This window comes from Cervus elaphus, chromosome 5, assembly GCF_910594005.1.
Source record: "Cervus elaphus chromosome 5, mCerEla1.1, whole genome shotgun sequence".
Classification (NCBI taxonomy): domain Eukaryota; kingdom Metazoa; phylum Chordata; class Mammalia; order Artiodactyla; family Cervidae; genus Cervus; species Cervus elaphus.
In genome coordinates, this window is record NC_057819.1 from 19,320,922 (window position 1) to 19,346,780 (window position 25,859).

The 25,859-nt window shown below is 54.6% G+C and overlaps 1 protein-coding gene across 2 annotated transcripts in view; it reads left to right on the forward strand.

Annotated features, from left to right (window-relative positions):
* Positions 1–21,404, forward strand: part of LOC122693939 (MLX interacting protein) — a 59,184-nt gene extending 37,780 nt beyond the window's left edge. The window contains exons 2-17 of one of the 2 annotated variants that reach the window (XM_043901942.1): positions 5,089–5,195; positions 5,745–5,830; positions 7,235–7,324; positions 7,856–7,897; positions 8,202–8,373; positions 8,921–9,010; positions 9,568–9,659; positions 10,663–11,317; positions 11,777–11,898; positions 12,000–12,216; positions 13,723–13,850; positions 14,342–14,446; positions 14,555–14,682; positions 14,888–15,011; positions 15,977–16,106; positions 16,676–21,404. In XM_043901942.1, the coding sequence (XP_043757877.1) occupies positions 5,089–5,195; positions 5,745–5,830; positions 7,235–7,324; positions 7,856–7,897; positions 8,202–8,373; positions 8,921–9,010; positions 9,568–9,659; positions 10,663–11,317; positions 11,777–11,898; positions 12,000–12,216; positions 13,723–13,850; positions 14,342–14,446; positions 14,555–14,682; positions 14,888–15,011; positions 15,977–16,106; positions 16,676–16,797 (2,410 nt within the window). In that variant the 3' untranslated portion in view covers positions 16,798–21,404. The remainder of the gene's footprint in view (positions 1–5,088; positions 5,196–5,744; positions 5,831–7,234; positions 7,325–7,855; positions 7,898–8,201; positions 8,374–8,920; positions 9,011–9,567; positions 9,660–10,662; positions 11,318–11,776; positions 11,899–11,999; positions 12,217–13,722; positions 13,851–14,341; positions 14,447–14,554; positions 14,683–14,887; positions 15,012–15,976; positions 16,107–16,675) is intronic. The other variant, XM_043901943.1, reaches the window with a different exon arrangement.
* The last annotated feature ends 4,455 nt before the right edge of the window (positions 21,405–25,859 follow it).

The window sequence follows — 25,859 nt, forward strand, 5'->3', positions numbered from 1 at the left end:
GAGACAGATGTAGGAATGTGGGGTTTTTTTGTTTTTGTTTTAATAAAAAATTACTGAAGTACAGTTGACATACAACATTTAATTTCTGCTATATAGCAAAGCGACTCAGTTATATATACGCACACACACATATATATGTGTATTCTTTTTCATATTCTTTTCCATTATGGTTTATCACAGGATATTCAATATAGTTCCCTGTGCTATACAGTAGGATCTTGTTTATCCATCCTGTATATACTAGTTTGTGTCTGCTAATCCCAGACTCCAAGTCCTTCTCTCCTCCACTCTACTTCCCCCATGGCAACCACACATCTGTTCTATGTGAGTCTGTTTTTCTTTCATGGGTATGTTCATTTGTATTGTATTTTAGATTCCACATATAAGTGATATCATATGGTATTTGTCTTTCTCTTTCTGACTTACTTTGCTTAGTGTGATGATCTCTATTTGCATCCATGTTACTGAAAATGACATTTTAATAGCTGAGTAATATTCCATTGTGTGTATGTACCATATCTCCTTTATCCGTTTATCTGTTGATGGACATTTAGGTTATTTCTGTGTCTTGGCTATTATAAATAGTGCTGCTGTGAACACTGGTGTGCATATGTCTTTTAAAATGATAGTTTTCTATCGGTGTATGCCCAGGAGTGGGATTGGCACATCCTGTGGGAACTCTATTTTTAGTTTGTTTTTTGAGGAACCTCCATACTGTTTTACATAGTGACTGTGCCAATTTACATTGCTACCAACAGTGTACTCAGGTTCCCTTTTCTCCACATCCTCTCCAGCATTTATTATTTGCAGACTTTTTAATGATGACCATTCTGACTGGTGTGGGGTGATACCTTATTGTAGTTTTGATTCTCATTTCTCTAATAATTAATGATGATGAGCATCTTTTCATGTGCCTGCTGGCCATCTGTATGTCTTTTTTTTTTAGCAATGTCTATTTAGATCTTCTGCCCATTTTTTGATTAGGTTGTTTGGGTTTTTTTGTTATTAAATTGTAGGAGCTATTTGTATATTTTGCAAGTTAAGCCCTTATCAGTTACATCATTTGCAGATATTTTCTCCCAGTCCTTAAGTTGTCTTTTTGTTTTGTTTATGGTTTCCTTTACTGTGCAAAAGCTTGTAAGTTTGATTAGGTCCCATTTATTTATTTTTGCTTTTATTTCTATTGCCTTGAGAGACTGACCTCAGAAAACATTGGTGTGATTTTTGTCAGAGAATGTTCTGCCTATGTGCTCTTTTAGGAATCTTATGATGTCTTATATTTAAGTTTTTAAGCCATTTTTGAATTAATTTTTGTGTGTGGTGTGAGGGAGTGTTATATTTTCATTGATTTATATGCGACTGTCTGACTTTCCCAGCACCACTTGCTGAAGAGGCTGTCTTTTCCCCCTTGTGCATTCTTGCCTCCTTTGTTGAAGGTTAATTGCCCATGGGTGTATGGGTTTATTTCTGGGCTCTCTTTTGTTCCGTTGATCCATAGGTCTCTTTTTGTGCCAATACCATGCTGTTTTGATTACTGTAGCTTTGAAGTATTATCTGAAGTCTGGGAGGGTTTTGCTTCCTGCTTTGTTCTTATTCCTCAAGGTTGCCTTTGCAGAACTGGGTCTTTTATGGTTCCGTTTAAATTTTTAAGATTATTCCAGTTCTGTGAAAAATGTCGTGGGTATTTTGATAGGTATTGCTTTAAGTCTGTGGATTTTGGGCAGTATAGGCCTGGGAACGTTTTGCTGGTGGGGTTGCAGGAAGCATGAGGAATGGTGAAGAAATAATACCTTACAAGCAAATATGGCTGCATGACCAAACGAGTGGACTCCACCACTGTCTGGGCCCCACAGCAGTAGATCTCGGAGCCCTTGCCTGCTTTCTTTTTCAGAGAATGCTCTGACCAGGAGTCCAAAGCTCATCTTCCCTGGAACCAGCAGAACCCCAAATCCCCACCTCAGTTTCATCCTTACCCATTCTTAATGCCAGCTCCTGTCTGTGCAAGGCTTGCATTTTCATTTTCATTCCAAAGCAGTCTCTTGCCAGACTGCCAGAGAATTCAGTTTGCCATTCCACTCAGCAGCAGTTTCGAGAGAGAGTTTGTTGTGCTGTAGACTTCCTACCCCGTGTCATGAACCTGTCTTCTAGGAAGGACGGCTGTGGTAGTGGGTGTGTGAAGACTTTTCTTTATGGAAAAGTTTAGCTTTCACTTAGTCATTCCATATTTAATCACACCTCCCACATGCCAGGCACTGTGCTCGGATGAGTCAGACCCAGACCCTGGCCTTCCCAGAGTCAGATTGGGAGAGTAAGGGGTGAATCCAGGGTCCCTGTTCTAACCAGGAAGCCTGGGTGTTGGTGTTGGGGGGTGATGTTTGAGAAGGCAGAGTTGGGAGGTAAGGCCAGAGGAGGTCTTTTGTTTATGGAGGGGGAAGCCAGTAGTCTCGGAGTTTTTTTTCTTTTTTACATTTTAAAATTTTATTTGTGCCAGGTATTAGTTGTGGCACGTGGGATCTTTGATCTTCACTGTGAGCATGTGGGATCTAGTTCCCTGACCAGGGATCAAACCTGGGCCCCCTGTATTGGGAGAACAAAGTCTTAGCCGCTGGACTACCAGAGAAGACCTCAGAAATTTTACTAATGTGTTTCTGGTTACACTTTAAAGAAGAAGTATGGCAGAACCCTGAGTTAGGCGAAGAAGCATCCCACCCAACCGTGTCTGGAAGCCGAGTTAAGCTGGGGTGGGGCTGGGGGGAGCAGAAGTCTGACCGTGGGTGTTTTGTGGGAATCCTGCTCTAGGGATCCCTGCCAAGGAGCTGCCCGTTAGAACTCCTTAGAGCAGCCTCTCTTGTATGTTCCATGGGAAACTAGACTTGGGGTGCCTCCACAGAAAGGGTCCCTGTCCTTGTCTGTGGGTGTCTGCATGGGGACTGTCTCCTGCCCTCATCGAAGGTTAACAGTGAAATCACATCAAAGGCGGGAGAAGCCCTTTCATTAAGGAGACGTCTAGATGTGTGTCCCGCATTTTTCTAACACTTTGCGTGTCCAGTCAAGTTGCGGTGTGTGGGTGAGTGTCCGTTAACCATCGCCTCTGCTTTCACCCTCTCCACCTCTCTGGGCGGTTTAGGTTTTAGTTTTGGTTTCAGACTTGCTTGTTCGCGTCAGCTGAGCGCCGCCTGTCGACTGTTGAGGTATTACAGAAGCCTGGGATGATGGGTGATAGCCGTTGGACATAAGGAGTGAACATCCCTACGGCAGGAAGAGGCAGACATCCAGCAGTTTGGGGGGAAGAAGATGAGAACCTGAAAGTTACTTTGTCAGAGTGGGTTTCTAGCCTCCAGGGTCTGACCTCTCTCTGAATCTTCCCACCCGTTTCACAGTAAGTAATTGAAGAGGTCGGTGTCATCTGACTTCTCTAAGACGCTCTTATGCTCGCATCAGCCACTACGTCTTACATAACAAAGCAGGAGTAAGGGTGGGTTTATATTTAAGCCCGCTGGTTTAGTTTTGTGGGTATTTTTTTTAAAATATTCTTTAGGGTTACCTCTGCTGTGTGTCTTAAGAATGTGGCTGCGTGTGTGTACATGTAATCCTTCTTAAAACACTCTGGAGGCAGTGGTATTATTGTGATTTTACCCAGGAAACTGGCATGTCAGAGAAGTTACGTGGCTATAATAGTTCACTTCTAGTATGCAATTGCACCACAGAGACTCAGAAACACCAGGCTGCTGGCTGTTGAATGTGGGTGACAGCTGAGGTCGAAGTGTCTTTGGGCTGGGGGAGCAGGGGCAGAAAGGCATGTGACTGGCTTGAAGCCCCTGACCCTTTGAGCTGAGGCTGCTGCTGTCTGTCTGTCCCTCCAGTTCTCAGAGGACTTGCTGTGATGTTTTCTCTGTGGGAGTCTCAGCCTTCTCTCCTACAATCCACAGCATGGCCCGGTGCTGGGTTGGAGGATGGGGCATGAGATTTGCCAGGGGCTTCTGATGAAGAAACCAGGTGTTCAGGTTTGGGGAGTGTTTATTACTTAGCCGCTCTCTTTGAAGACCCCAGCTGTTGTGACTCCTGGCACGTCTCTGCTTGTCACATGGCCTCTCTGAGTAGCTTTGGAGAAGGGAGCAAGGCTGTGGCCTGCAGTGATGTAGAACTCACAGAACCCCCTTTGGTATGGACCAGAAAGAGTGCCTTGCCCATCTCAGCCGTCTGGAGAGGGGAGCCCTATGCCAGCGGCTCAGAGGTGGCTCCTGGCACAGCCCATGGAAAACTAAACCATCTGGGCAGGCTCTACCACCAGGGAGCGTTCCTTGCCTGCCATTAGCTTTGTTGGCAAAGGCCCTTTAACTCATTCAGGGAAGAATTATTACATGAGCCCCTGCTCTGCGCCAGGTTCGGTGCTGGGTGGTGAGGGTGAGAATACTGAACGGTCCCTCCCCTGAGAAGCTGCAGGCTGGTGGCCGGAGGTGTGGGGAGTGGATCAGTGTGTCCTTGAGGTGTGGACAGCGCTCAGAGATCCTGAAGGGACTGGCAGCAGCCTGGGAGAGGCCAGTGCCGGCTCGGAGGAGATGGTGTCTGAGCGTCATTTGGAAGGATGAGCAGCTGGCCATGGGCAGAGGGAGCTCCATGAAGAATGGGGACCGCCAGTGCAGGGGCCTTGAGGCAGGAGAGGGCCCTGTGGGTTCTAGGGCCAGTGGGACATTTGTGTGCCTGATCGTCAGTGCCTCCTGAGGACTGGTGGCCGAGAGCAGGTTCAAGGAGCCTGGCATTCCTTCAGTGGTCAGCAGATTTCTTTTTTCCTCCCCCCAACTTTGTTGAAATAAAATTGACATGTAACATTAAGTTTAAGGTGTACAACATGGTGATTTGATACACATATAAGGCAAAATCCACAGATTTTTAGCTTTTAATTGTGGGAAAATTTGAAGATATGCAAAAGTCGACAAAATGTGATAGTGAAAGTGATGATATATCCTATTGAGCCTAGCCTGTGGCTTGCATGGATTAATCCAGAATTTTGAGGCCTGGGATGGTAGAGTGGCACATTTAATTGTCAGAGAAACCACTGAGTGTCCCCCTCCTCATTTTACCTTTCAGTGGGAAGTTGGTGTCTCCGAAGTGGAAGAATTTCAAGGGCCTGAAGCTCCAGTGGAGAGACAAGATCCGGCTCAACAACGCCATCTGGCGGGCCTGGTACATGCAGTGTAAGTGTCTTGTAGCTGGACCAACGATCCTGCAGGTTCTGCCACCGAGAGGCCTGTGCACCTTGGGGCCCGGAGCCCAGTCTTGGAACCCTGTGTGTCAAAGAGAAGTCTCTCTCGGACAATCTGTGGAGAGAGGAGAACCAAACCAAATCCAAGTGTCCACAGGAGGCTCAGTGTTGTAAGGCAGAGGCGAAGGGATGGGTGTACAGCTGAGGGGTGACATTCAGAGAGTCGAGGAACAGTCCCCATTTTCAGCGGGTCTGAGAAGGTGCAGGCCTGGGCCATGGCCTGTGTCCTGCTGGCTTGGGTGCTGGGGGGTCTGGTGATTCGCGCAGGAGACCGGTGTGCCGGGAGTCCCTTAGGCTCAGGCTGGTGTTTCCTCTTGATCAGGCAGACTCCCTTTCTCACCCTCACATCACCGAGAGAGTCTTTTCCTTTGACCTGAACCCTTTATTTCTGCAAATCTCATTTTCCAAGAGAAGAACACTTCAGGATCCCCCCAAGGGGCAGGGCTCCTCAGTGACAGTGTCTCACCCTCTCCCCGCCCAGATTTGGAGAAGCGCAAGAACCCCGTGTGCCACTTTGTCACTCCACTGGACGGCTCTGTGGACGTGGACGAGCACCGCCGTCCAGAGGTATTTGGCAGGTGATGGGCCCTCACTCGGGAGAAGGAGGTGACATGAGGACGGGCCCGAGGGCTGGACCCCACAGAGGAAGGCTGCGGGGCAGAGCCCTTGGGGTGCTCTGACCTGGTGGCTGTTATACCGTGAGATGTGACGGCGATGTAGGGGCACGTGGCCCCTGACACCCTGCAGAGGCTCCCCCTGCACAGGCCAGGCTGCTCCAAGGACTTGGGGCTTCCTCCAAATAAGACTTAGCCTCTGCTTTCCTTTAATGTCGGTGCTTCTCTGGAGGTCAGCTGGGGAGGTGGTGAGGGGACAAGGCAGACATCTTTAACCACTGAAGAATGACCTCAAGATCTTTATATACTGCGAGGGAAAGATGGTGAAGACATAGTAAATGAAAAGAAGCAAGTTGCCCAACAGTATTTTATTATCTTCAGGTTAATTTTTTGAAGCATGTATCTGTGTGATTATACATACATAGGAAATGTCCCAAAGTATATACAGAACTCTTATTTGTGGGATTAGTGTGAGGAGGAGAGAAGACTCCACTTTCACTTTCTACTCTTCTGTATTGTTTTAGTTTCGTCCAAGCTTGTCTTACTGTTATGATGGAAAGGGAAAACTTGGAAAGTAACCTAACACAAGACAGCTTGGAGCCAAGGGACACGATCTGGTATCAGACAGTAGTAAAGAATCTCATCACTTTTCAGGTCTGGTAATAGTATTGTATTAGTCACTGTGGAGATTCTTCACTGTCTAAGACACACAGTGAAATATTTTAGGTGAAATTATATGACACTTATGATAGGATGTCTGGGACTTGCTTTAATATTCTGCAGCCATCAAAAGAAAGGAATGTGAAAGTGAGGTGGTCTCTCTGAGGCTGTCACGATTCCTGGTCACCCGAATTCAGAGATAACTATGGAAGGGGCTCCCGCCCTGCATGGTGGGGAGGTTGAGCTGAACCTTGGAGGTCACTTTCTGCCCGAACCTCCTGTGACTGGCTGTTCGTTTTCACCCTTTGGAAATGTGGCGGAGCCTCAGGGCATTTGAGAGCCAGCCCGAGTCTCTGGCGATTCCTCTAGCTCCGGGCTCTCTGCACTTCTCCCCTGCCGAGTACTTTGTCTGAGCCCTACTCCAGTCCAGCCTCCGGACCCTGGGCCCTCAAAGCCTCCTAGGTTATCTTTGGGGGGTAAGATAACCTAGTGAAAGCTCACCTTCATTCTGAGGCTGGGCATGGCCCAGCAGAGGCCAACACACTCTGTGGATGAAGCCGCAGGCAAGCGGCTAGCGACTCAGAGCTGGATTGCCCGGGCCTGACTTCTGGAGCCAGATGCTTGTTCGCTGGCAGGGTGAGCTCTGTGAATAAAACCCAACACCACCTCTTCCCTGTGCCCCGCGTCTCTCCCACAGGCCATCACCACAGAAGGAAAGTACTGGAAAAGCCGCATAGAGATCGTGATCCGGGAGTATCACAAGTGGAGAACCTACTTCAAGAAAAGGGTATCTGGAAACTTCCCTGGTGGTCCAGTGGCTAAGATGCAGTGCTCCCCAGGCAGGAGACCTGGGTTCAATCCCTGGTCAGGGAACCGTATAGATTCTACATGCCACAACTAAGACTTGGTGCAGCCAAATACATTTGAAAAGGACTTGCAGTCCATATTTACTCAGTACACTGACCCCCGAGGCTCTGGCTCAGAGCTGTCAACCCATTGCCCACCACCCTCCACCATTGCCCCTGCAGCCCCTTTCTAGCCCAGCCGAAGTGGTGACCTGCATAGGTTGTGTGACCTTTGTTCTGTCTGTCCAGCTTGGAGCTAAGGCTGTTTATTCCACAAACGCTGGTCAGGAATCTCTGAGCCCAGCTTCGGCCTGGGGATGGCAGGGGTAGGATCCTTCTTGCCACCTTCCTTCCAGAGAGAGAAGGTCTAGATGCTTCTGAAAGTGATCCTCTTCCAGAGAAGAGAGGCTGAGGGCCTTGTCCCCTCTCTGGGCCTTGGGGAACCACCTTGTCCCTCTCTCCTTTCTCCGCAGCTCCAGCAGCACAAGGATGAGGACCTTTCCAGCCTGGCCCAGGTAAGCGAGAGTGGGGGCCATGAGGACCCTCACGGGACCTCCCCCTTTACAAGAAACAGCAGTGACATGGGTGGCCAGCACTGCAGCAGAATGTGGTGGGGACATGGACTCTCCCTGGGGCCAGAAGAGGGACATTAAGGAAAGAAGCCAGTTCTCTGCAGGTCCCCGTCCCCTGGCCTCATCTCTTACCTGGCAGCCCTTGCTGCTCTGAGAAACTGGGCCACGTATCTCCCCAACGTGACTTGACAGAGAACTCGCGAGCCAACGGTGCCCATTTGGCTTTTCCTTCCCCTATTGGTGGTAGGATGATGACATGCTTTACTGGCACAAGCACCGGGATGGCTGGAAGACGCCAGTCCCCATGGAGGAGGACACGCTGCTGGACACAGACATGCTCATGTCAGAATTCAGTGACACCCTCTTCTCCACACTTTCCTCCCACCCGCCCGTGGCCTGGCCCAACCCACGTGAAATAGGTAACCCGCCCCCAAGGGCGGCTCCTCCTTGCTGTGTGGGGGCCCCATCGGGCCCATGGTGCCCCTGCCAGGGAACAGTGGGGGGTTTGGTCTGAACGAGCTTCACATTTCTGATCATGTCCCCTCAGCTGAGGACATGGGCCTGGGGCCAGTGCCAGGGCCTGAGACTCACTCTCAAGAAAATCATTTGCACTCCAATCATTTGGCCTCTCACCTGGGAGCATGCAGCTATCCAGTTAACCCTCCGGGAGGAGCCCATGGACTGAAGTCAGCACCGAGGGGGTCTCTGCAGAGCTGTTCACAGCGGAGTGTCTGCTCCCAGATACTCAGTTTACCTTTCCCCTGAAAACTCACTTCCTTTCCCACCCTCTGAGGGTGGAGAATGCACATGAAGCCCCCAGAGAAATCCTAGCCAGTGGCCCACGTTTCTCCTGTTCCCAGGAGAATGTGAGCAGGGCCAGGAGGATCCAGTCTGGGCCCCTGATACATTCCCACAATGTGGACTGGGAAGGCCAAACGGTCCCCCTGTCTCCTCTTACGCTCACAGCGCACCTGGGGAACGCGGACATGATTCAGCCTGGCCTGATCCCTTTGCAGCCCAACCTGGACTTCATGGACACCTTCGAGCCCTTCCAGGGTGAGAACTTGGGGCAGAGAGAGAGCTTGGCTACCCGCGTCTCCCTTTGCCCAGGACCGAGTAGATTGGGCTTCCCTTTCACAGAGGGGAACTGTTAGAATGGGCCAGGGAGAGGACTTAGAATTCATCCAAAACTTTCTTTTTTTTGTTTGGTAGTAGCTACAAGGCCTGGACAGTGTTTCTCATCCTCCACGTCCCAGAGCCTCAGGTTTGGCCTTGACTGCAAGCAGTTCTCCCTCTAGGCAGCAGAGGGCGCTGGCAACACAGCTGCCGCCTTGCAGTTTCCTGCTGTTAGAAATGATCCTTGAGCTCCCGCCATCATTAAATGCAGGTGCCACCAAGGCCTAGGGGTGTTTCAGAACCCACACTGGTTGCCAGCATGTACAACTCCAATCAGAGGGCCTGTTTCAGCAGAGTTCCCTCAGTGGGGGTGGAGGGGTGCCCTCTGGCCTTGGCATTCCTCTGGGTAAGGTGGGGTTCAGTGCCCAGTTCGTTTGGATCTTAATTCAGTGAAATGACAGGCACAGAGCTCACAGGCCCCCGATGTTGTCTTTCAGACCTTTTCTCTTCCAGCCGCTCCATTTTTGGCTCCATGCTGCCTGCATCCACCTCAACGCCTGCACCAGATCCCAACAGCCCACCTGCTCAGGTAGAGGGAACTTGGGGAAAGGGAAAGGGCACCGGGCTTCCAGTCATCAGACCTCTGCAGCGAAGTGCTAGGGCTTGCTCGATCTGGTGCTGGACTCACAAATAACGTGTATAGAAGTTATTCTAGCTGTCCTAGAGAGCATCCGGAGGTGTTCATGAGGTGGGGGACTCTCTCAGTAAATATATGCTCCCCGCTAAGGCCCCAGATAACCTGTGTGTGGCGAGCTCTGTCTTGACCAGTTAAGAAAGGACCAGTGAAATTATCTTTCAATTAAAAATCAATAAATTTTTTTGAAAAAGAAAGGACCAGTGAGATAGCAAAGAAAAATGTGGTTGCTAAGAAATTCCTTGTATTTCTTTTCCTTTTTGCTACGCACTCAGCACAAGTTGGCTGCCAGGTGCTGGGGCCTCTGAGCTGAGGGAGGCACGGCTCGTTGCCCTTAAGAGACTCTCAGTTAGTATCCAGTTAGTGTGCCCTGGCCCCCGCTTCTTCCATCTGGCTTGGGGAAGAGCTGCTTCTATAGTGACTGAGGCCCGAACAATTGATTCCTTATAGCCTTTCCCTTTTAGGAGGAGGTGACCTCCCTAGAAGTTGATATGAGACAGTGTCCTGGGGGAGCCTCCTGAGCAGCTGCGAGCCAGGCTGCCCCTGCTCTGTAACAGAAGATGGCAGGGACTTTGGGGGGACCCCGCCGGACTCCAGAAACAGGATATCCCGAGGCTGTGAGCCAAGTGTGTGCAGACAGTCACTGTGTCTGAGCCCTGTGTTATCACTGAGTCCCCAGAGGAAACAAGACCCCTGCCGGCGCCCAGGGGGACCCAGCTCCATCTCCCCCAGATTAGGAGTCCCGGGGCTGGGAGACGTTGCCTCTGTCCCTTCTGCCTGGGGCTGCATCCTAGGCGCACGGTGTACGTGTTGGGCTCCGTGGCGTGTAGCGCTGGAGAGTGGCGGCGAGCTGTGTGACTTTAGCATTCATTGCTCACTTCTTCCCTTCCTTCCTCAGGAGGGCATCCTGCCAACCACCGCTCTCCCCACTGCAAGCCTCCCTGACAGCTTCATCGCACCCCCTGCAGCCGCTGCCCTAGACCCCACGAGTGGGCAGGGCTGTGAACACCCACCCCAGCCTGGGGACCCCTTCATCCAGCCGGCAGACCTGGGTCCCTCGGCACCACCCCTGAGCGTCCCCCAGCCTTTCCTGCCCGTGTTCACCATGCCCTTGCTCTCGCCCAGCCCCGCCCCACCACCTCCTTCCCCCGTCTTGCCATTAGGCCCCCTTCCCGCCACTGCCCTGAACCCCCCAACTCCCCCCGCCTTCCTGCAGCCCCAGAAGTTTGCCGAAGTCGGCAAGTCGCCCTCCGTCATCACCCACACGGCCTCCGCCACCCTCACCCACGACGCTGCTGCCACCACCTTCAGCCAGAGCCAGGGCCTCATTATCACCACGCGCTATCCACCCCCCTCCGGGTCCCCCTATGGCCTGGCACTGTCTCCTGTCACCCGGCCGCCGACCGCCAGGCCTCCCCAACCCCGTATGACTTTCGTGCATCCCAAGCCCATCTCCTTGTCTGGGGGGAGGCACAAGCAGCCCCCCAAAATAGTGCCTGCTCCCAAACCAGAGCCGGTGTCTGTGGTGTTGAAGAACGCTTGCCTCACCCCAGGTGAGCCAGGTGTGCGGGAGGCAAGTGTGACCCCCCACCCCCACCCCCGGGACGTTTCCTGTCCCCAAGGCTGGCAAGCTCGTGACACACACACATCGTGATCTTGGAAGCAGAAGGGCTGTGAAAGACGACGTATGTAGATCGAGTCTGTTTTCTATTCTGTGGTGTTCTTCCAGTCTCAGCCCAATGTGGAAAAAAATGTAGCCCTGGTCATCTCTTGCCTGGTCTATAATCTGTCCCCACCAAGGAGAAGTTGCAAAAATCTAGCATCGTCTCTCCATGCCCTACAGTGAGGGGGCAACGTCTCAGTGGCAGCAGAGGGGTCGTGTGCTGCTCCTGAGGCTCCCCGCCACTGCCCCCCCCAGCCCCCATGCAGCCTGGCTGGTCCAGGTTCAGTACCCGTGTCAGGCAGCAGGCGCATAGCTGGGCCTCCACCCTCACCTCCCCTTGTTCCGGCAGCTGCCTTCCCAGGACAGCCGCAGGCAGTGATCATGACATCTGGCCCTCTGAAGAGAGAAGGAATGCTGGCTTCTACCGTGTCCCAGTCCAGCGTAGTCCTCACGCCTGCTGCCCTCACCAGGGTGAGTGGCCGGGACAGGCCTTCAACATCTTAGGACCTTGAATGGCCCTCACCTGACCTAGCTGTGCTCAGGGGTGACCTTCCTCCTCCGTGTCCCCTTAGGCTCCTGGAGTCACAGAGTTCCCCAGCGGCATCCTGGTGACGGACCTCGGCCCCGGCCCGGGAAGCCAGCACACCCCCGTGTCCCGGCTCTTCCCTCCCAGCACAGTGCCCGACTCCCTGGTGAAGGGTGAGCAGGGCCCGCTGCACGGGGGCATTGCCCAGGTCCCTGCCGCAGGCGCCAGTGACTCAGCTCTCCGCTTGGAGCGCTTGGGACCGCGTGAGTGGAGTAGGGGGCCTGCTGTGGGACTGGGGAGGCTGCTGAGGGTACCCGGGCGGAGCCTGGGCTGCCAGGCCAGGCAGTGAGGGATCCGAAGCTGCCGGTGGCCCAGGCTAAGCACAGGATCAGTGAGGGAAAGCCGCCAGTGCCTTGTGGTTCCGGCAGCTTGTGTGCTCACGGGGACACCGCTCAGCCTCCTTCAAAAGGGCCTGGCTCTGATGGGGACGTCCCTGGTTGTCTGGGGGTCAAGACTCTGCTCTGCCACTGCAGAGAGTATTGGTTCGATCCCTGGTCAGGGAACTAAGATCCCACGTGCCGTGAAATGTGGCCAAAAAAGATTTTAAAAAATAAAAAAGAAAGACCCGGCCGTGAGCTGCCAGTCCTGATCCACAAAAGGGACTGAGCGGTCATCAGCAGCTTTCAGAAACCGCGAGCCCGCGGTTGCTGTGCCTGCGGGAGCCCCCGGCCTGTCTGGGTTTGGCTGGTTGTCCCTGGCCCGTGTGCTGGCGGCACACCTCAGGAGCCCCCTTCCTTCCTCCCCGGCTTGGACTTCGGTTGGTGAGACGGCTGGGGTAGGACTAATGTTGCCCAGTGAGGTCTGAGAGGTCTGGGAAATGATGTTCCCAAGACTCTGCTGCTGGTGGGGGCGGGTGGGGGGCGTTGGGGAGGGGTGGAGCCAGATACTACCTTGGGGAGGGAGGCCAGAGTGTCTTCCTGTCTTAGATAAAACCAGGGTGGCTGCTCCCAGAGCCCTCTGCAGCAGCATCTTTCTGAAGTGGAGAGGAGAACATGATGAGCGGGGAGCTAGCTGTCTGCTTACAGGGGTCAGACAGGGACTCGTCCAAGGACAGGTTTTGAAGAATAAGGACCCTTGTGTGGGAAAATATAGACACGGACTGGCTATAGATTGGACCCTGAAATGCCATGTGGGGGCTCGGGGAAACGTCGCCTTGTCTGCTGAGGTGCATCCCCAAAGGTTAGAGCCATGCTGGGAGGCTTGAGAGCAGGGTAGGGAGGAGAGCAGTGTCACGGGGACAGAGCCTCAGGCATCCGCGGGTCCATGCTGTGAGGCGGGGCTGGAAGGGGCTTCTTGGGCACAGCTCCTGAGCTGGGGCCACAAGTTTCCTCCACCGAGTTCATTTGTTTTCCTAATTAAAAGATTTCTGGGGTGGGTAAAATTGAAGGAAGTATAAGAAAACACACACGTAGAGTTCAAAGAACAGATAGCTTAAGTGCTTGCCACCCAGGGTGAGCACCAGAGCCGTGCAGACGTGGAGGGGCCCCTGGTGCCCTGGGAGGCGGGCCTCTCTCCTCTCCCAGACCTGCTGCACCCGGCAGGCCTAGCCAGGACCGCCCCGCTGCCCCCCGCCCCGAGATGCTGGCAAGGATTCGCCTAGTTCTTGCTCTGGGCTGCCATGGGAGGTCGAGGGCGGGTTTCCCTTTGTGGGTGAGTCCCTGCGCTGCTGGCACAGCCCGGCCCCTGAGGGGAATCTCTGCTCTTCCCAGGTCGGGACTGCCCGAACTCAGGGCAGGTTTCTCCGTGTGCATCTGAGCAGAGCCCCAGTCCTCAGTCCCCCCAAAACAACTGCTCAGGGAAATCGCCTGCAGACCCCAAAAACGTGGCTGTTTTAAAGGTACCTCTCGGGTCTTGATTCCCTCAGAAGACTGGGGAGGCAGGGAGAAGCGTATCCAGGGGCCATGAGGACAACTATGTTCCTACTGGAGACATACTGGGAAGACCCATGGGCTTGACAGGTGTCCCACACCTGAAATGGGGACATTCACTGCCTTGCCCTTGAGCATGTTGGCTCCTCCCTGCGCCACCTGCCCCCAGCCCTGTGTTGACAGTGGCCCCGAGCTCTGTGGAGCGGGGGTGGCAGCTGTCACAAACGGGTCTGAGGTGTGGGGGTGGCCGGGAAGGCCGGATCTGCAGCGCCAGGCCCTTGGCTGTGCTCTGTTCTGTAGGGATGGTTCTCTGGCCCCATCTTGTCCCCTCCTAGCTCCTCCTGGAGCCTCTTAGCTTCCTCTTGCCCCCTCCTTCCACATAGCTCTCTATAGAGAATCTGAGCAGCGGGTAGGGATGGGGAGGGGGGCCCTGTGGTGCAGTGACGGGCCGATTCCCCAGCAGAACCGGCAGATGAAGCACATCTCAGCCGAGCAGAAGAGGCGCTTCAACATCAAGATGGGCTTCGATACCCTGAACAGCTTGATCTCCAACAACACCAAGCTGGTGAGTGGCTGTGGGGGTTGGGGGAGCGGGTGGGTCGGGGCAGGACCGACAGGATGGGCACTTGGGGGCGCCTGGTGTGCTGCGCGCCCTGACCTGGCCCCCTCGCAGGCCAGCCACGCCATCACACTGCAGAAGACTGTGGAGTACATCACCAAGCTGCAGCAGGAGCGCAGTCAGATGCAGGAGGAGGCCCGGCGGCTGCGCGAGGAGATCGAGGAGCTCAACGCCACCATCCTGTGAGGCTGGGCCTGGGGGCGGGGGTGGGGGCTGGGGGTTGGGGGGTGCGGCTCATCCTACCCCGAATGGCAGGGAGGGAGGGTGGGGGGACTGGTAGAGGCCCCCTTACTCGGCACTGCAGCTTTTGTCCTCCCCCGCAACCTTGGGCCTGCTTGCTGGGCCCCCAGCCCCACTGAGCTCCGCTGACTCTTCCTGTCATTTCAGCTCCTGCCAGCAGCTGCTCCCTGCCACGGGTGTCCCTGTCACCCGGCGCCAGTTTGATCACATGCGAGACATGTTTGACGAATATGTGAAAAGCCGGACCCTGCAGAATTGGAAGTTCTGGATTGTATCTTTGGGTTTTCTTTGCTCATTCCCCCCATCCCTGCAACCCGTGACCTGAAACAGCAGACACTGACCCTTGGGTTCCTTTAGAAAGAGGCTCTCTAAATGGTCGTCATTGAGTTTGTCAAGACAGGTAATGCTAGTTTCTGTCTCAAGAGAGACAGGGGCCCGGCTAGGCCCGCAGTGTTGGAGGGGGCTGTCCTCGGTGAGTGTACTGGCTGAGGGCTTCCCAGGGACATGGAACTGGCCTGCTTTGCGCTGCCGAGTCCTTGAGAAGGGGAGAGGAGGCTGGAGCTGCTGGTGGGAGCCGTGAGGTGGGCAGGAGGTGGGATCTGCTCTGACATGTCCCAGCATCAGCTCCGTCCTGCCACCCAAAACCAGGACTCACAGAGTGACTGTGTGGCAGAGCCTGGATTTGAAGCTGGTTCCCTCTGTGTTGTTCCCTGGGTTTATACCACATGCCCTTGACAGCTGTTACTGAGGCAGGGATGCCTGGGTGCTGGGCTCTGGCCCTGGGGCCCAGGCCTCCCAGCACTTGGCCTTCCAGTCAGTCCCCACCCAGCCTCCGCTGTGCCCCTGAGTGGACAGTGGGCACACGTGCAGGGTTGGCTGCCGCACCCCCGGCCGTGGGTCTGACAGGCTGAGGAGGGATTCACAGGGGAGGAGAGCTGCGAGGGCGGGGGGCGTCTGTGTGCACCCCTGGGCGGGTTCTACAGGAGGCGGCGGCAGACAGCAGCTGCAGTCCTCTGTTGCTCTGGTCCCCGAGTGGAGCGGGGACAAGTTGGAACCTCTTGGTCAGTGCCAGGTTCCTTGGCATCAGGCTGAGCGCAGGGACGGTTAGGGACATCTCTCCCCAGCTGTGCACAGCACCCTGCCAGTCCCGAGGGGTGTCTGTCACGGGCTCGCCTGTGACTGGACTCCGCTCTCTCTGCGCTCGCTTACGGTTTCTTTAACCCGAGTGCCGTGCAGTTCAGCGTTATCATCAAGCCGCTGTTCGAGTCCTTCAAGGGCGTGGTGTCCACCAGCAGCCTGGACGAGCTGCACCGGACGGCGCTGTCCTGGCTGGACGAGCACTGCTCCCTGCCCATCCTCAGGCCAAGTGAGTGGGGGCTGCCCGCAGGGGTCGTGGGGCTGTGGGGGGCTTAGCCATGGACACGGCCGCAGAAAACCCAGGCCCCGCCATGGTTGGTCTGCACACACCAGGGGCAGGAGGGTGAGGCCCTGCGGGGGGGGGGCGGGGCGCCTCGCCTCAGCTTTCTGCCATCTCCGTGTGTCCGTCTGATGATCAGATCCAGCTCATGTCTATTGAGCACCTACTCTTCGCCTGGCCTTGTATCCGGTGTTTTCAGATATACTTTCATGTTCAATTCTTCTAATAAGGATCAAAGCTGTGTATTCAGGTCACAGGGATAAGCAGGAACGGCTCAGGGTGTTCCCCACTCTTCCTGTAGGGTGGCAGATAGGATTGGGGCATCATCTTAAAGGTAGAGGTGTGAGTGTCCAGACCTCAGCAGAGAGGCTCCCCTGGGGTTCATGCCCTTCCTGCTTTGGGGGGCCCTGAGGATCGCCCCTCAGGGTGTACACATGTAAACATGTGTTCTGTCTCTCGGGGGCTCAGAGCTGAACCTCCCCGGGCCTCATCTGCAGGCTCCCCCTTCTCTCTTGCAGCCGTGCTGAACACTCTCCGGCACCTGAGCACCACCACGTCCATCCTGACAGACCCATCCCAGCTGCCCGAGCAGGCAGCAGAGGCCGTCACCAGAATCAGCCAGAGAGCTGGGGAGTCCTAGCAGCGCTTAGCGGGCACGCAGCCGCGTGGGATGCCGAGGAGACCCTTCTCCGCCTGTGGAGAGAAGGCCGCACCATCACCTCTCCCGCTTCAGGGCCTCCAAGCCTCCCTGCGACTATGGCCCCGGCCGCTCCGAATGCCGCGCTCAGGTCTGAAGCAGGTTTGGGTCCTGCCAACAGCAATAGCCCAGCTCTGGGAACCCCTTGCTGTGAACTCTGACTCAGCGACCTCAGTCACCAACCTCCCCTTGCCTCAGAGAAGCTCGGATGAAGGGAAACAAGGGGACACCGCCCCTCCCTGTCCTGTCCTGCTGGTGGGGTGTCGGGGGGATGGAGAGAGGGGCCAGCAGTGCAGGGAGCCGACGGGGCAGGAGGAGGCCTCGCCCGCTCCCCAGGTTAGGACGCATGAGGGTCCTTCCCAGCTGCTGTCTGGGACGCGCCCTCCTGTTGCGTCTCTGGCACCCCTGGGCTGTTGGAAGGCCTCCTGCTTCCTCCCCCGGCTCTGACCTAATAGAGCGGATGTCGGCTCAGGCTTCGCAGGGCCAGGAAACCCTACAGCACATGTGTGCAAAACAGTGGGCCTGTGTAACAGCAGCCCCAGGGACACGGCGCTGCTTCAGTCCTGGAGGTCCCCTGGGCGGTGCTGTGGTCTGTTTCTCAAGTGGACTTGGTTCTGCTTGGCGTTGCGGCAGTCATGGTGGCGCCGACCCGGGAATCACATGGCGGGGGCTCAGCCAGGCCCTGCCCCCTCGTGCCCTGCCTGCTTCCAAGCCGGGAACAGCCATGCTTGATGGACACCGCTAGCCCTGTGGGTGCGGCGTGTGAAACAACAGGCTCTGCGGTGCTGCCATCGACTGGGTCCCCTCACCTGGATTGTGCAACTGGGAGCCCCTGCCCATCCATCCCAGTTCCTGGACCAAAGACGCCAGCACCCCGGCATCTGCCGTGTCTTGTGTTTGAAGGCAGAAATTGACCGGTCGACATGGAGCTCCAAGGTAGCTGCCTCGGAGCTGTCTCCAGGCAGCTTGGATCAGAAAGTCAGGAGCTGAATTCAGCTTTGGTCCATGTGGAGGGCTGGGGGGGCGGCAGGCTGTTTCTGAAGGTGGGAGCACCTGGAAGGGTTCGGAGGAGGGGCCCGGGCCAGTCCTCCTCTAGCTGGTCTGCGGGAGCAGTTCCAGGCAGAAGGATGCTGTCTAACACTCAGGAAGCCCACCCAGGGCTACCTCCTCATTGAAAGAATGTGCTTTTCACGTCCTGCTGTGAAGTTCAGAGGCCGGCAGGCTTCCCCTTCAACCTCTCTCCTCCCTGCCAGGAGATGGGAGACCTGCCTGAGCGAGGGGCAGGCCAGGAGTCCTGCTCGGCTCTGCGGAGCTGGGGCGGGGGCTGCTGTGGGCTGCCCGCTGAAGTTTGGATCCTTTTGGAGGCTCCCACTGGCTCTTGGAGGCCTGTGGAAGGTGCCCCGGGGGCAGCCCCACCTCAGCCTCCGCTGATGGAGGATGGAGGGGGTTCCTCCCCAGGGGGGCCAGCTGAGCCACTGCCTCTGCCCCAGGTCGCAACTGGTCACCCACTCCCTCATCTGTGGCGGCCCCCTCTGCCTCCCCAGAACACGTGTTTACAGGCCCTCGGATGGCTCTCCTGAGGGGCGGGCACAAGACAGTCTGGGCCAGCCCTGCGTGTCCACTGGGAGGCGGGATGAGAGCGCAGCCTCCCCCGGGTGGACACGGTTTCCCTCCAAGGGGGAAGAGCACCGCGAGGCTCGAAAGGAAAAAAAAGGAAAATCAGAGACACGTTCCCAGCCACGAGGGCTTGCAGAGGGTCCTGCGCTCAGCCTCGCCTCTGTTCCTGTGCCTTCGTCAACCGCCTGGGCGGCCGTGGAGCTCAGCCCAGCCACGACCTCTCTGAGATCAATAGCTTTCTCCCCACCCCATGTTGGGAGTCTTTTTTTTATTTTATTTTTTTTAGCTCCATGGGATATAAAATTGGCCTCTTGCTTCTTTGGCCTACCTCTCCCGCCCTTTGGCTGACTTAATGTTCACGATTCTGTTTTTTTAAATATTTAAAGCTGTTAGGTTGTATGAGGCATTGAAGGGCGCGCGCGCGCGTGTGTGTGTGTGTCTGTGTGTCTGTGTGTGGGCGCACGCACGTGCAGGTGTGTGTATGCGGGTGTGTCCCAGCAGAGGGTTAACTCGATGCATGTTTTGTTTTGAGATATTTACTTAAATCCATTTTTCTTGGTGCTCACCAGTATCACGGCTATAGGGCCACAAAGCTATATCTCTTAGCACAGACACAGTTGTTTCTTGCCCTGGAAGTTTTCTTGTTTCGGAGTCTGACCCACTGAGTCTGGCCGGACGGGGCGGGGTGGGGTGGGGCCCTAGCTTTGACCCTTGTCCTGGGGTCCCCAGCTGGGGTGCGGGGACCCCCAGGGCCACTCTGCCAGCTGCCTCCAGTGAATGCTCTGATTTGTTTACACTCCCTTTCACCCCACCTCCTATCTCTTCTCCCGTAAAAGAGACTTAAAAACGCTGATTTTGGAGGATACGAAAATAAGTCTGAAAGAAAAAAAAAGCCTGCCTGGCACACAGTCTCTGAAAGTGTTTCTGTGAAATCTTTCTGTGCCATCAGCTCCCTTCCTACCACTGGTTGCCCTTTGACGACGAGTGGGAAATGCAGGGAATGAGTGGGGCTTTCTGAAGTCGGCCAGCCTGTCCCTGCCTCCATCTCAGGCAGGTTACACACCAACTGGTCACCTCCGACACACGCCCAGGAGGTCCCCGAGCCGGCAGGCGGGCGCTTTCCGGGGTCTTTGGGGCACAAGGGGAATATTCCTGTCCTCAGGAGTCGGTGCTGATGTGAGCACCATGTCTTATGGGGGAGGGAGTGGTGGGGTGCCATGGGTGACCACACACCCAGCTCCCTCCGCTCTCTGTCCTGGTGACCCGACCCCGCCTCCCCAACCAGACAGAGGTCCTCTCTCTAGGTTCTTTTGCTCTGGCTAGTAGAAAGAGAAAGTTCGATTCTGGGAGGACGTGGCATTGCAGGGTGGGGCCACCCCCTTGTCCCTCCCCAGGTGAAGGGGTGCAGTGATCTTACAGGCCCCCTCACCAGGAGGGTGCAGTCCCAGACAGCACCCCTGTGTCCTCTTAGCCTGGGCCTCCCCTCTCTGCATGCCTGGAGGAATCCTGAGTGGCAGGCCTGCTGTTATTGTCAAGGTGGTCACCGGTTTTCACGGCACAGCTAAACGAGGTCTTGTCAGGGTGGAGCCGGGGTGGGGGGGTTCCGGGGGGCCCATCTGCACGGGGCCTCCTGCACACTTGTGCAGTGTGGACCTGACCCAGCGCTGGATGACCTGCCCCACTTGGGTTCTTTTACCTCGTCCAGTAGTGGGCAGGCTTAGAACACTGCTCGCTGGAGCAGCTTTGCAAAGTGCCTCCCAGCTTGCTGAGGAAGGGAGCCAAGGAGCCCCGATGTGGGCACACGGGCAGCAGTGGGCCGTGGTTTTGGGCTCTATGCTCCAATGCCTCGTATCTCAAAAGAGGATTTTCACCTCATCTGAACATGAGCTGACAGGAGAGGAGAGCAAGGGTGGAGGGCGGAGGAGCTTGAACCTTCAACACATTGTACGTGTCAGTGGTTGCCATGGCCTTAACCCACCTAGCAGACAGGTTTGGCGGTCGGAGGGGCTCCAGGAACAGAGAGAAGCCTTACGACCCCCCACGTGCCTCCACACAGATCACCTGCCCAATTTTCTTCTCCTAAGGGACTTGGCCTTCCCCGCTCACCATGCAGGGGGGCTGTTTTCTGTTGAGGCTTATGAAAAATCAGCCTTTGAGAAAGAAAAGGGAACTTTTCCTGTTGATTGTTGGCTTTGTGTGTGTGTGTGTGTGTGTACGTGTGTGTGCTTGCACAAGCCTGTGTGCGTGTGTGTTTACTCAATGGAATTCTATTTTTGTGAAATTTCTTTATGGTTATGTAGCAAAATTCACCTCCATCCCCTTTTGGTTTCAGAATCAACCCTGGGCATCGCTCTTTTGAAGAATTCTCTCCTGGGTTTCTAAAATAGAGATGGGCCTCTCTCAAGGGCCGAGATGGGGGAAAGGGTTGGGAGAAACTTAAGTCTGATGGCGTTTCCATTGAGTCGACATCCTGAAGCTACAAGTAGGAAGGGCTCCACCAGGGAGCCGCGATGCCCAGGCTGTGTTTCTCGCGAGGGAGGCAGACCGCGGCGCCCGGGGTCGCTTTATCTGAATCTGTTCACACCACTTGTTTCGCTTGTTGTGTAACGCCACGGCTGAAACAGCTCCTTCTTTTCCTTTCTCGGGTTTCAGTTCACGGTGTAAGTGGTTCATTTTTTTTTTTTTTCCCTGTTGTGCTCTCTGGTGACTGTGTCAGGGCTCCCCACCCAGGAGACAAGTCACCCCTCGTGGGCAGAAAAAGCAAAACCCAAGAAGAGTGTTCACCGCGGGCTCCCTCAGGCCTGCACCACCCTGAGCTCGGCCCTTCACGCCCCACTGTCGAGACACACGGTTCCGCCAGCTGTATCCAGCACTACAATGCATCCAAGACTATATTTGCATCCGAGACAATAAAAAGCCGTATTTTTGGAAAAGCCTGTGGCATGTGGTCTTTGCTAACCCGTTGGAGCAGTGGAAGAGGTGATAAAATGAGATGGGGCAGAGGGTACCTGCGCCTGCCTCACTCGTGCTAGCTTTCCCAGGTGGACAGAGTCCAGAGGTACTTGAACAAAGTGCCCGTTTCCTCACTTGGCACTTGGGCAAACAGCAGCCACCTGGAGTCTCTACAGGGTGGTCGTCAGGGTCACGTGAAATCGCAAATGTCCAGCTCCCAGAAAGCGCAGGTTGCCACCAGCATGGCCAGCCCTAGGCCAGTACCCAGCGGGGTCTACGTCATGGTGATGCCCCAGGGGGCAAGGGCCTCTCTGCTGACTGTTGACCCAATACCGTACACGGAAGATGCTGGAAAGTTGACCTGCAGAGATGTCCTTTTGTTGTGCTGAGAACTTTGATGATTTCTGCTTAATCTAAAAAGCCCTTCTTTCTCCTCCCATCTTCCTCTGCCCACACCCACCCCCCCAGTTCCTTGTGCCTGGGCAGCGTGACTCTTAAAATGAGCCGTGCTGGCCCCTTGGGCTGCCGGCCCCTCTCCAGAGCGGCTGTCTTGTTTCACTGAACAACTGTTCAGATCTGTATCTCTTGACTAAAATGCAGTGGGTTGATACGCAGGCTCTTGTCTGATCAAACCCCCACGCCTTCCCCGAGGAAAAACATCTTCATGACACAAAGCAAGATCTGGGGCCTTAAGAATCGGGGGCCCCTGACAAAGTGGTTCATGGACTCCTTGGGGCAAGAAGGAACTTGGTTTCCGTTGAGATAATCAGTGGGTTCTTCTATCTTTTTGAGTCTGGCCACATGTTAGGTCTGGAATCTCAAAAGATACTTGGGGCATAATTAGAAGAAGGGAGGCTTTGGATGTGGGGAAAGGAGGAACAGAGTGTCTCAAGGAAAGAGGCCAGGGTGCTGGAGCCTGCTTGCCTCAGTGTCAGGCACTGGGCCACCTCTAGGCAGTTCTCGAGTCAGTGGCGTGGTGTTCCTCATTTCACAGAGGAAGACATCAGTCGTTTCTGAGACCCACGTGGCAGCCACGTGGGTCAGAGCCAGGAGGCTGGAGTTTTCATGTTTCATCCTCTAACAATGTCTATTTTATCCTCCATCCACTGAATCCAGAGGCTTATCTGTGCCATCCCCTCTCCCGCACCAAGTCCTGTCTCACGTGTCCTCTGGAAGTCTTCCAAAGACACCATCTTCTCTCCAGCCCCACTGTCATCACCAACCACCCAAGTCCAAGTTGCCATCGTTCCTCAAGTTCACACGATGATGTCCTCTATCCCTTCTCCATCTTGTAGCCTCGACCTTACAGTCCATGGGAGCTTGAGGTGGTCCAAGTCCAGTCACGGCACTGACTGCTTCAAGGGCTGCCAGGGAAAGGTCAGTCCTCCACCCCTCTCTGTTGAGCCCGTCCTTCCTCTCCTTGCCTTTCCAATCTCGTTTTTGCTCTTTTCCGTGCCTTGGGCAGGCCTGCTTGGTTTGGTTTGGTTTTTCTCTTCAGGTTTTCCCAAAGCCGCCTCCCTCTGCCCAAGACTTTCCCCATCTCCACCCCTCTTCTTGAATAGTTCCTGTTCTTTCTTCCAGTTTACTTATTTATTTTATTTTGGTTGTGCTGAGTCTTCATTGTGGCATACAACCTTCTTTAGTTGTAGCATGCAGGCTTGGTTGAGGCATGTGGGATCTTAGTTCCCCTTCCAGGGCTCGAACCCAGGCTTCCTGCATTGGGAGCTCAGAGCCTTAACCCCTGGACCACCAGGGAAGTCCCTCTTTCTTCCCAATATAATCCTTAACTGTCAGTTCTTCAGAAACCAGCCCTAATGTTCCTACCCCCCCCCCCAACACACAGGTGCATATGCGTTTTCACACACGTGAACACGTGCGCTTTCACACATGTGTACACACACGCACACACCAAGTCAGACCTCAGACAACTGTATTTCCTCAGGATGCTGGTCATTATCATGCATGTTCCCCATCAGGACAAGGGGCCCAGAGCCACCACTGTGCCCAGTTCAGGACCAGCACAGCAGGTGCCCAGGGAACCTACCCAGTGACCCTCAGCCCCTGCCCTTCCACCAACCCAGCTACCCCTTCCCTGACTCTCTGTCAGACAGGCAGAGGGTGTGGGGACCCCGATGAGCTGGGGGTGGGGGTGGCTGCAACCAGCAGATGCGGGCATGTAGGTGTCCTGCAGGGTTTAGAGGTTGACTACTACAAGTCTATACTTAATATAAAGCATCAACATTAGTCATTTGGATTGTAAATGTGATAAGAATAGTTTCCAAATGGCATTTGAGAGCACTTCGTCTTGGATTTGGACTCGATTCTATAGAACACAGTTTACCTTCTCAGTCGCTCTTTTCTGTATGTCAGATTCTGAATTTAGCCTTGTGTAGGCTGGTGTGGTTACACTCAATGTGTGCTTTAACCTTTTAATTTCAGAAAATCTCCAGCAAACACAGAAGTAGAGAGAACAGTACAATGAACCCCCATGTACCCAACCGTCCACTTTAAAAGATGACCGACTCAGGGACAGTTTTCTTTGGTATCTACCTCACCCCGCCCCCGTTATTTTGAAGCACATCCCAGACGCCATATGGATTTCATCTGTTAATAGTAAATGTGCTTTTGAGTACCATTTCCTAGAACTGCATCTACGCCTGCAGTGTCCCTCGTTTGAAAACTCCCAAAGGCTTTGTGTAAGACTGCAGTCAGAGTTAATGAGAACCCTGGGGAATGGGGAGATGTGATTGATCTGATTTTCTGTTTCACTGAATCATTAGCTAGAAAACCCTTGTTTAGGGAGTCGGGGAGGGGGGGGTGGCGGGGGGAGCTTTCTAAGATATGAGTCTACTTTCCTGCCTTAATGGGTTTGTACAGCAAACAATCTAATCTCTTGATCTAGCCCGTCTGATTGTCTCTCCCGCTGGTGTGACTAAGCGGGACAGGTTGGTACTGTTACAGGTTGGTGGAGAGGATGGGGCCATTCCCACCTGCCCCCTCACCTGTCACCTGTCTCACAGCCCGGATGCCAACCCGTTGGTGTCTCCTGAGTCCCCAGCCTAATTGAGCATCCCCCCACACACCCTGGGATAGACAAAGCATCGATTTTGCACCTCCTCCCACTGCCAAAACTGCCAGAGGCTCACCCAACTTGCTCTCTTTCCTCCAGACTTTGATCAAGACATGTGTGCTGAAGGCTGAATTTGGACTCAGCTCAGAGGTCACACAGTGAGTTTATTGGAGACAGAACAAAACCCATCTTGATATGTAGGGATGGGGAGAAGCACGGGGTGCCCTAGAGGAGTGGCAGGGACCACCCCCGGGGTTGAAGGAGGGGGTCGGGGAGGGCCCCCCCGAACCAGGACCCAGCAGGACAAGAGTCAGCCAAGCAGAGGGGGCAAGACCTGCAGGGAAGAGCATGTTTCACAGGAAGAGACACTGGTCAGATGTAATACCTCCCTTCGAGTCAACCCTGCCCTCCCTCTCTGGGGCTTTTGCTCGGCTCTTGCCTTTTCTGTCTTGAGCAGTTTTCTCTTTGTCCAGCTGACTCCTTCCTCTCTCCCCACAAGCATCTCAAGTCTCTCCCCTCGTAACCAGCCTGCCTTTTATCTCTCATCCTCCGCAGCCTAGGACACTGGCACTTCAGGATACTCAGCATCTCCTCACATGACGCCACCACCTGCCCAGTCGCTCACACTGGAAATTCACACGGCCCCTTCATTCTGCCCTATTCCCTCACTTCCCACCTCCGATCTACTGGGGAGTCCTGTCAGTGGGTTCCCCCAAATGATCAAGAATCCAACGACTTCTCCCCACCCTCAGCCCCCACCCTGACAGTGTGAAATTCCCAGGTTCCTCCTCTCGCTGCTCCTGCCTCAGTTCCCCACGCAGCTAGCAGGATCCTTTTAAAGACACCTACCAACACTGGGCTTCCCATGCTTAACCATCCAGTGGCTTCCTGTAGTATTTAGAGAAAAATCCAGACTCTTCACCCTCTGGCTCTCCACTGCCTTGGGTAAGTGACAGCCCCTCTGGGCCCCCAAATCTTTCTGCTATAAAATGTGGACACTAATTACACCAGCCCCACCAGATCACTATAAGGGTTCAATGTGCCAGGTTATAGGCAGCACCTCCAATGTCAGCTCTTTGTACTCTTCTTTCCTTCCTTCTTTCCTGACTTCTCCCCCAGCCCCTCTTCCCACGTTCCCTGTTTTTGTTAACGCATCACTGAGACCATCCTCCTTTTTAATACACTGGAGTCCTTCTGGTCCTTCTTTCCCTACATCATCCTGCCTTCCTCCTTTTTATCTGTCACATCCTTGTGCTGTGAATTCTTTCTCCACAAAGTTGCTGACTGTGGTCCCAGGCCACACTGCAGGCAGAGCTGGTATGGGTCAGAGTTGAGCTACTTCCCAACCAACCTCCCCAACCCTGAA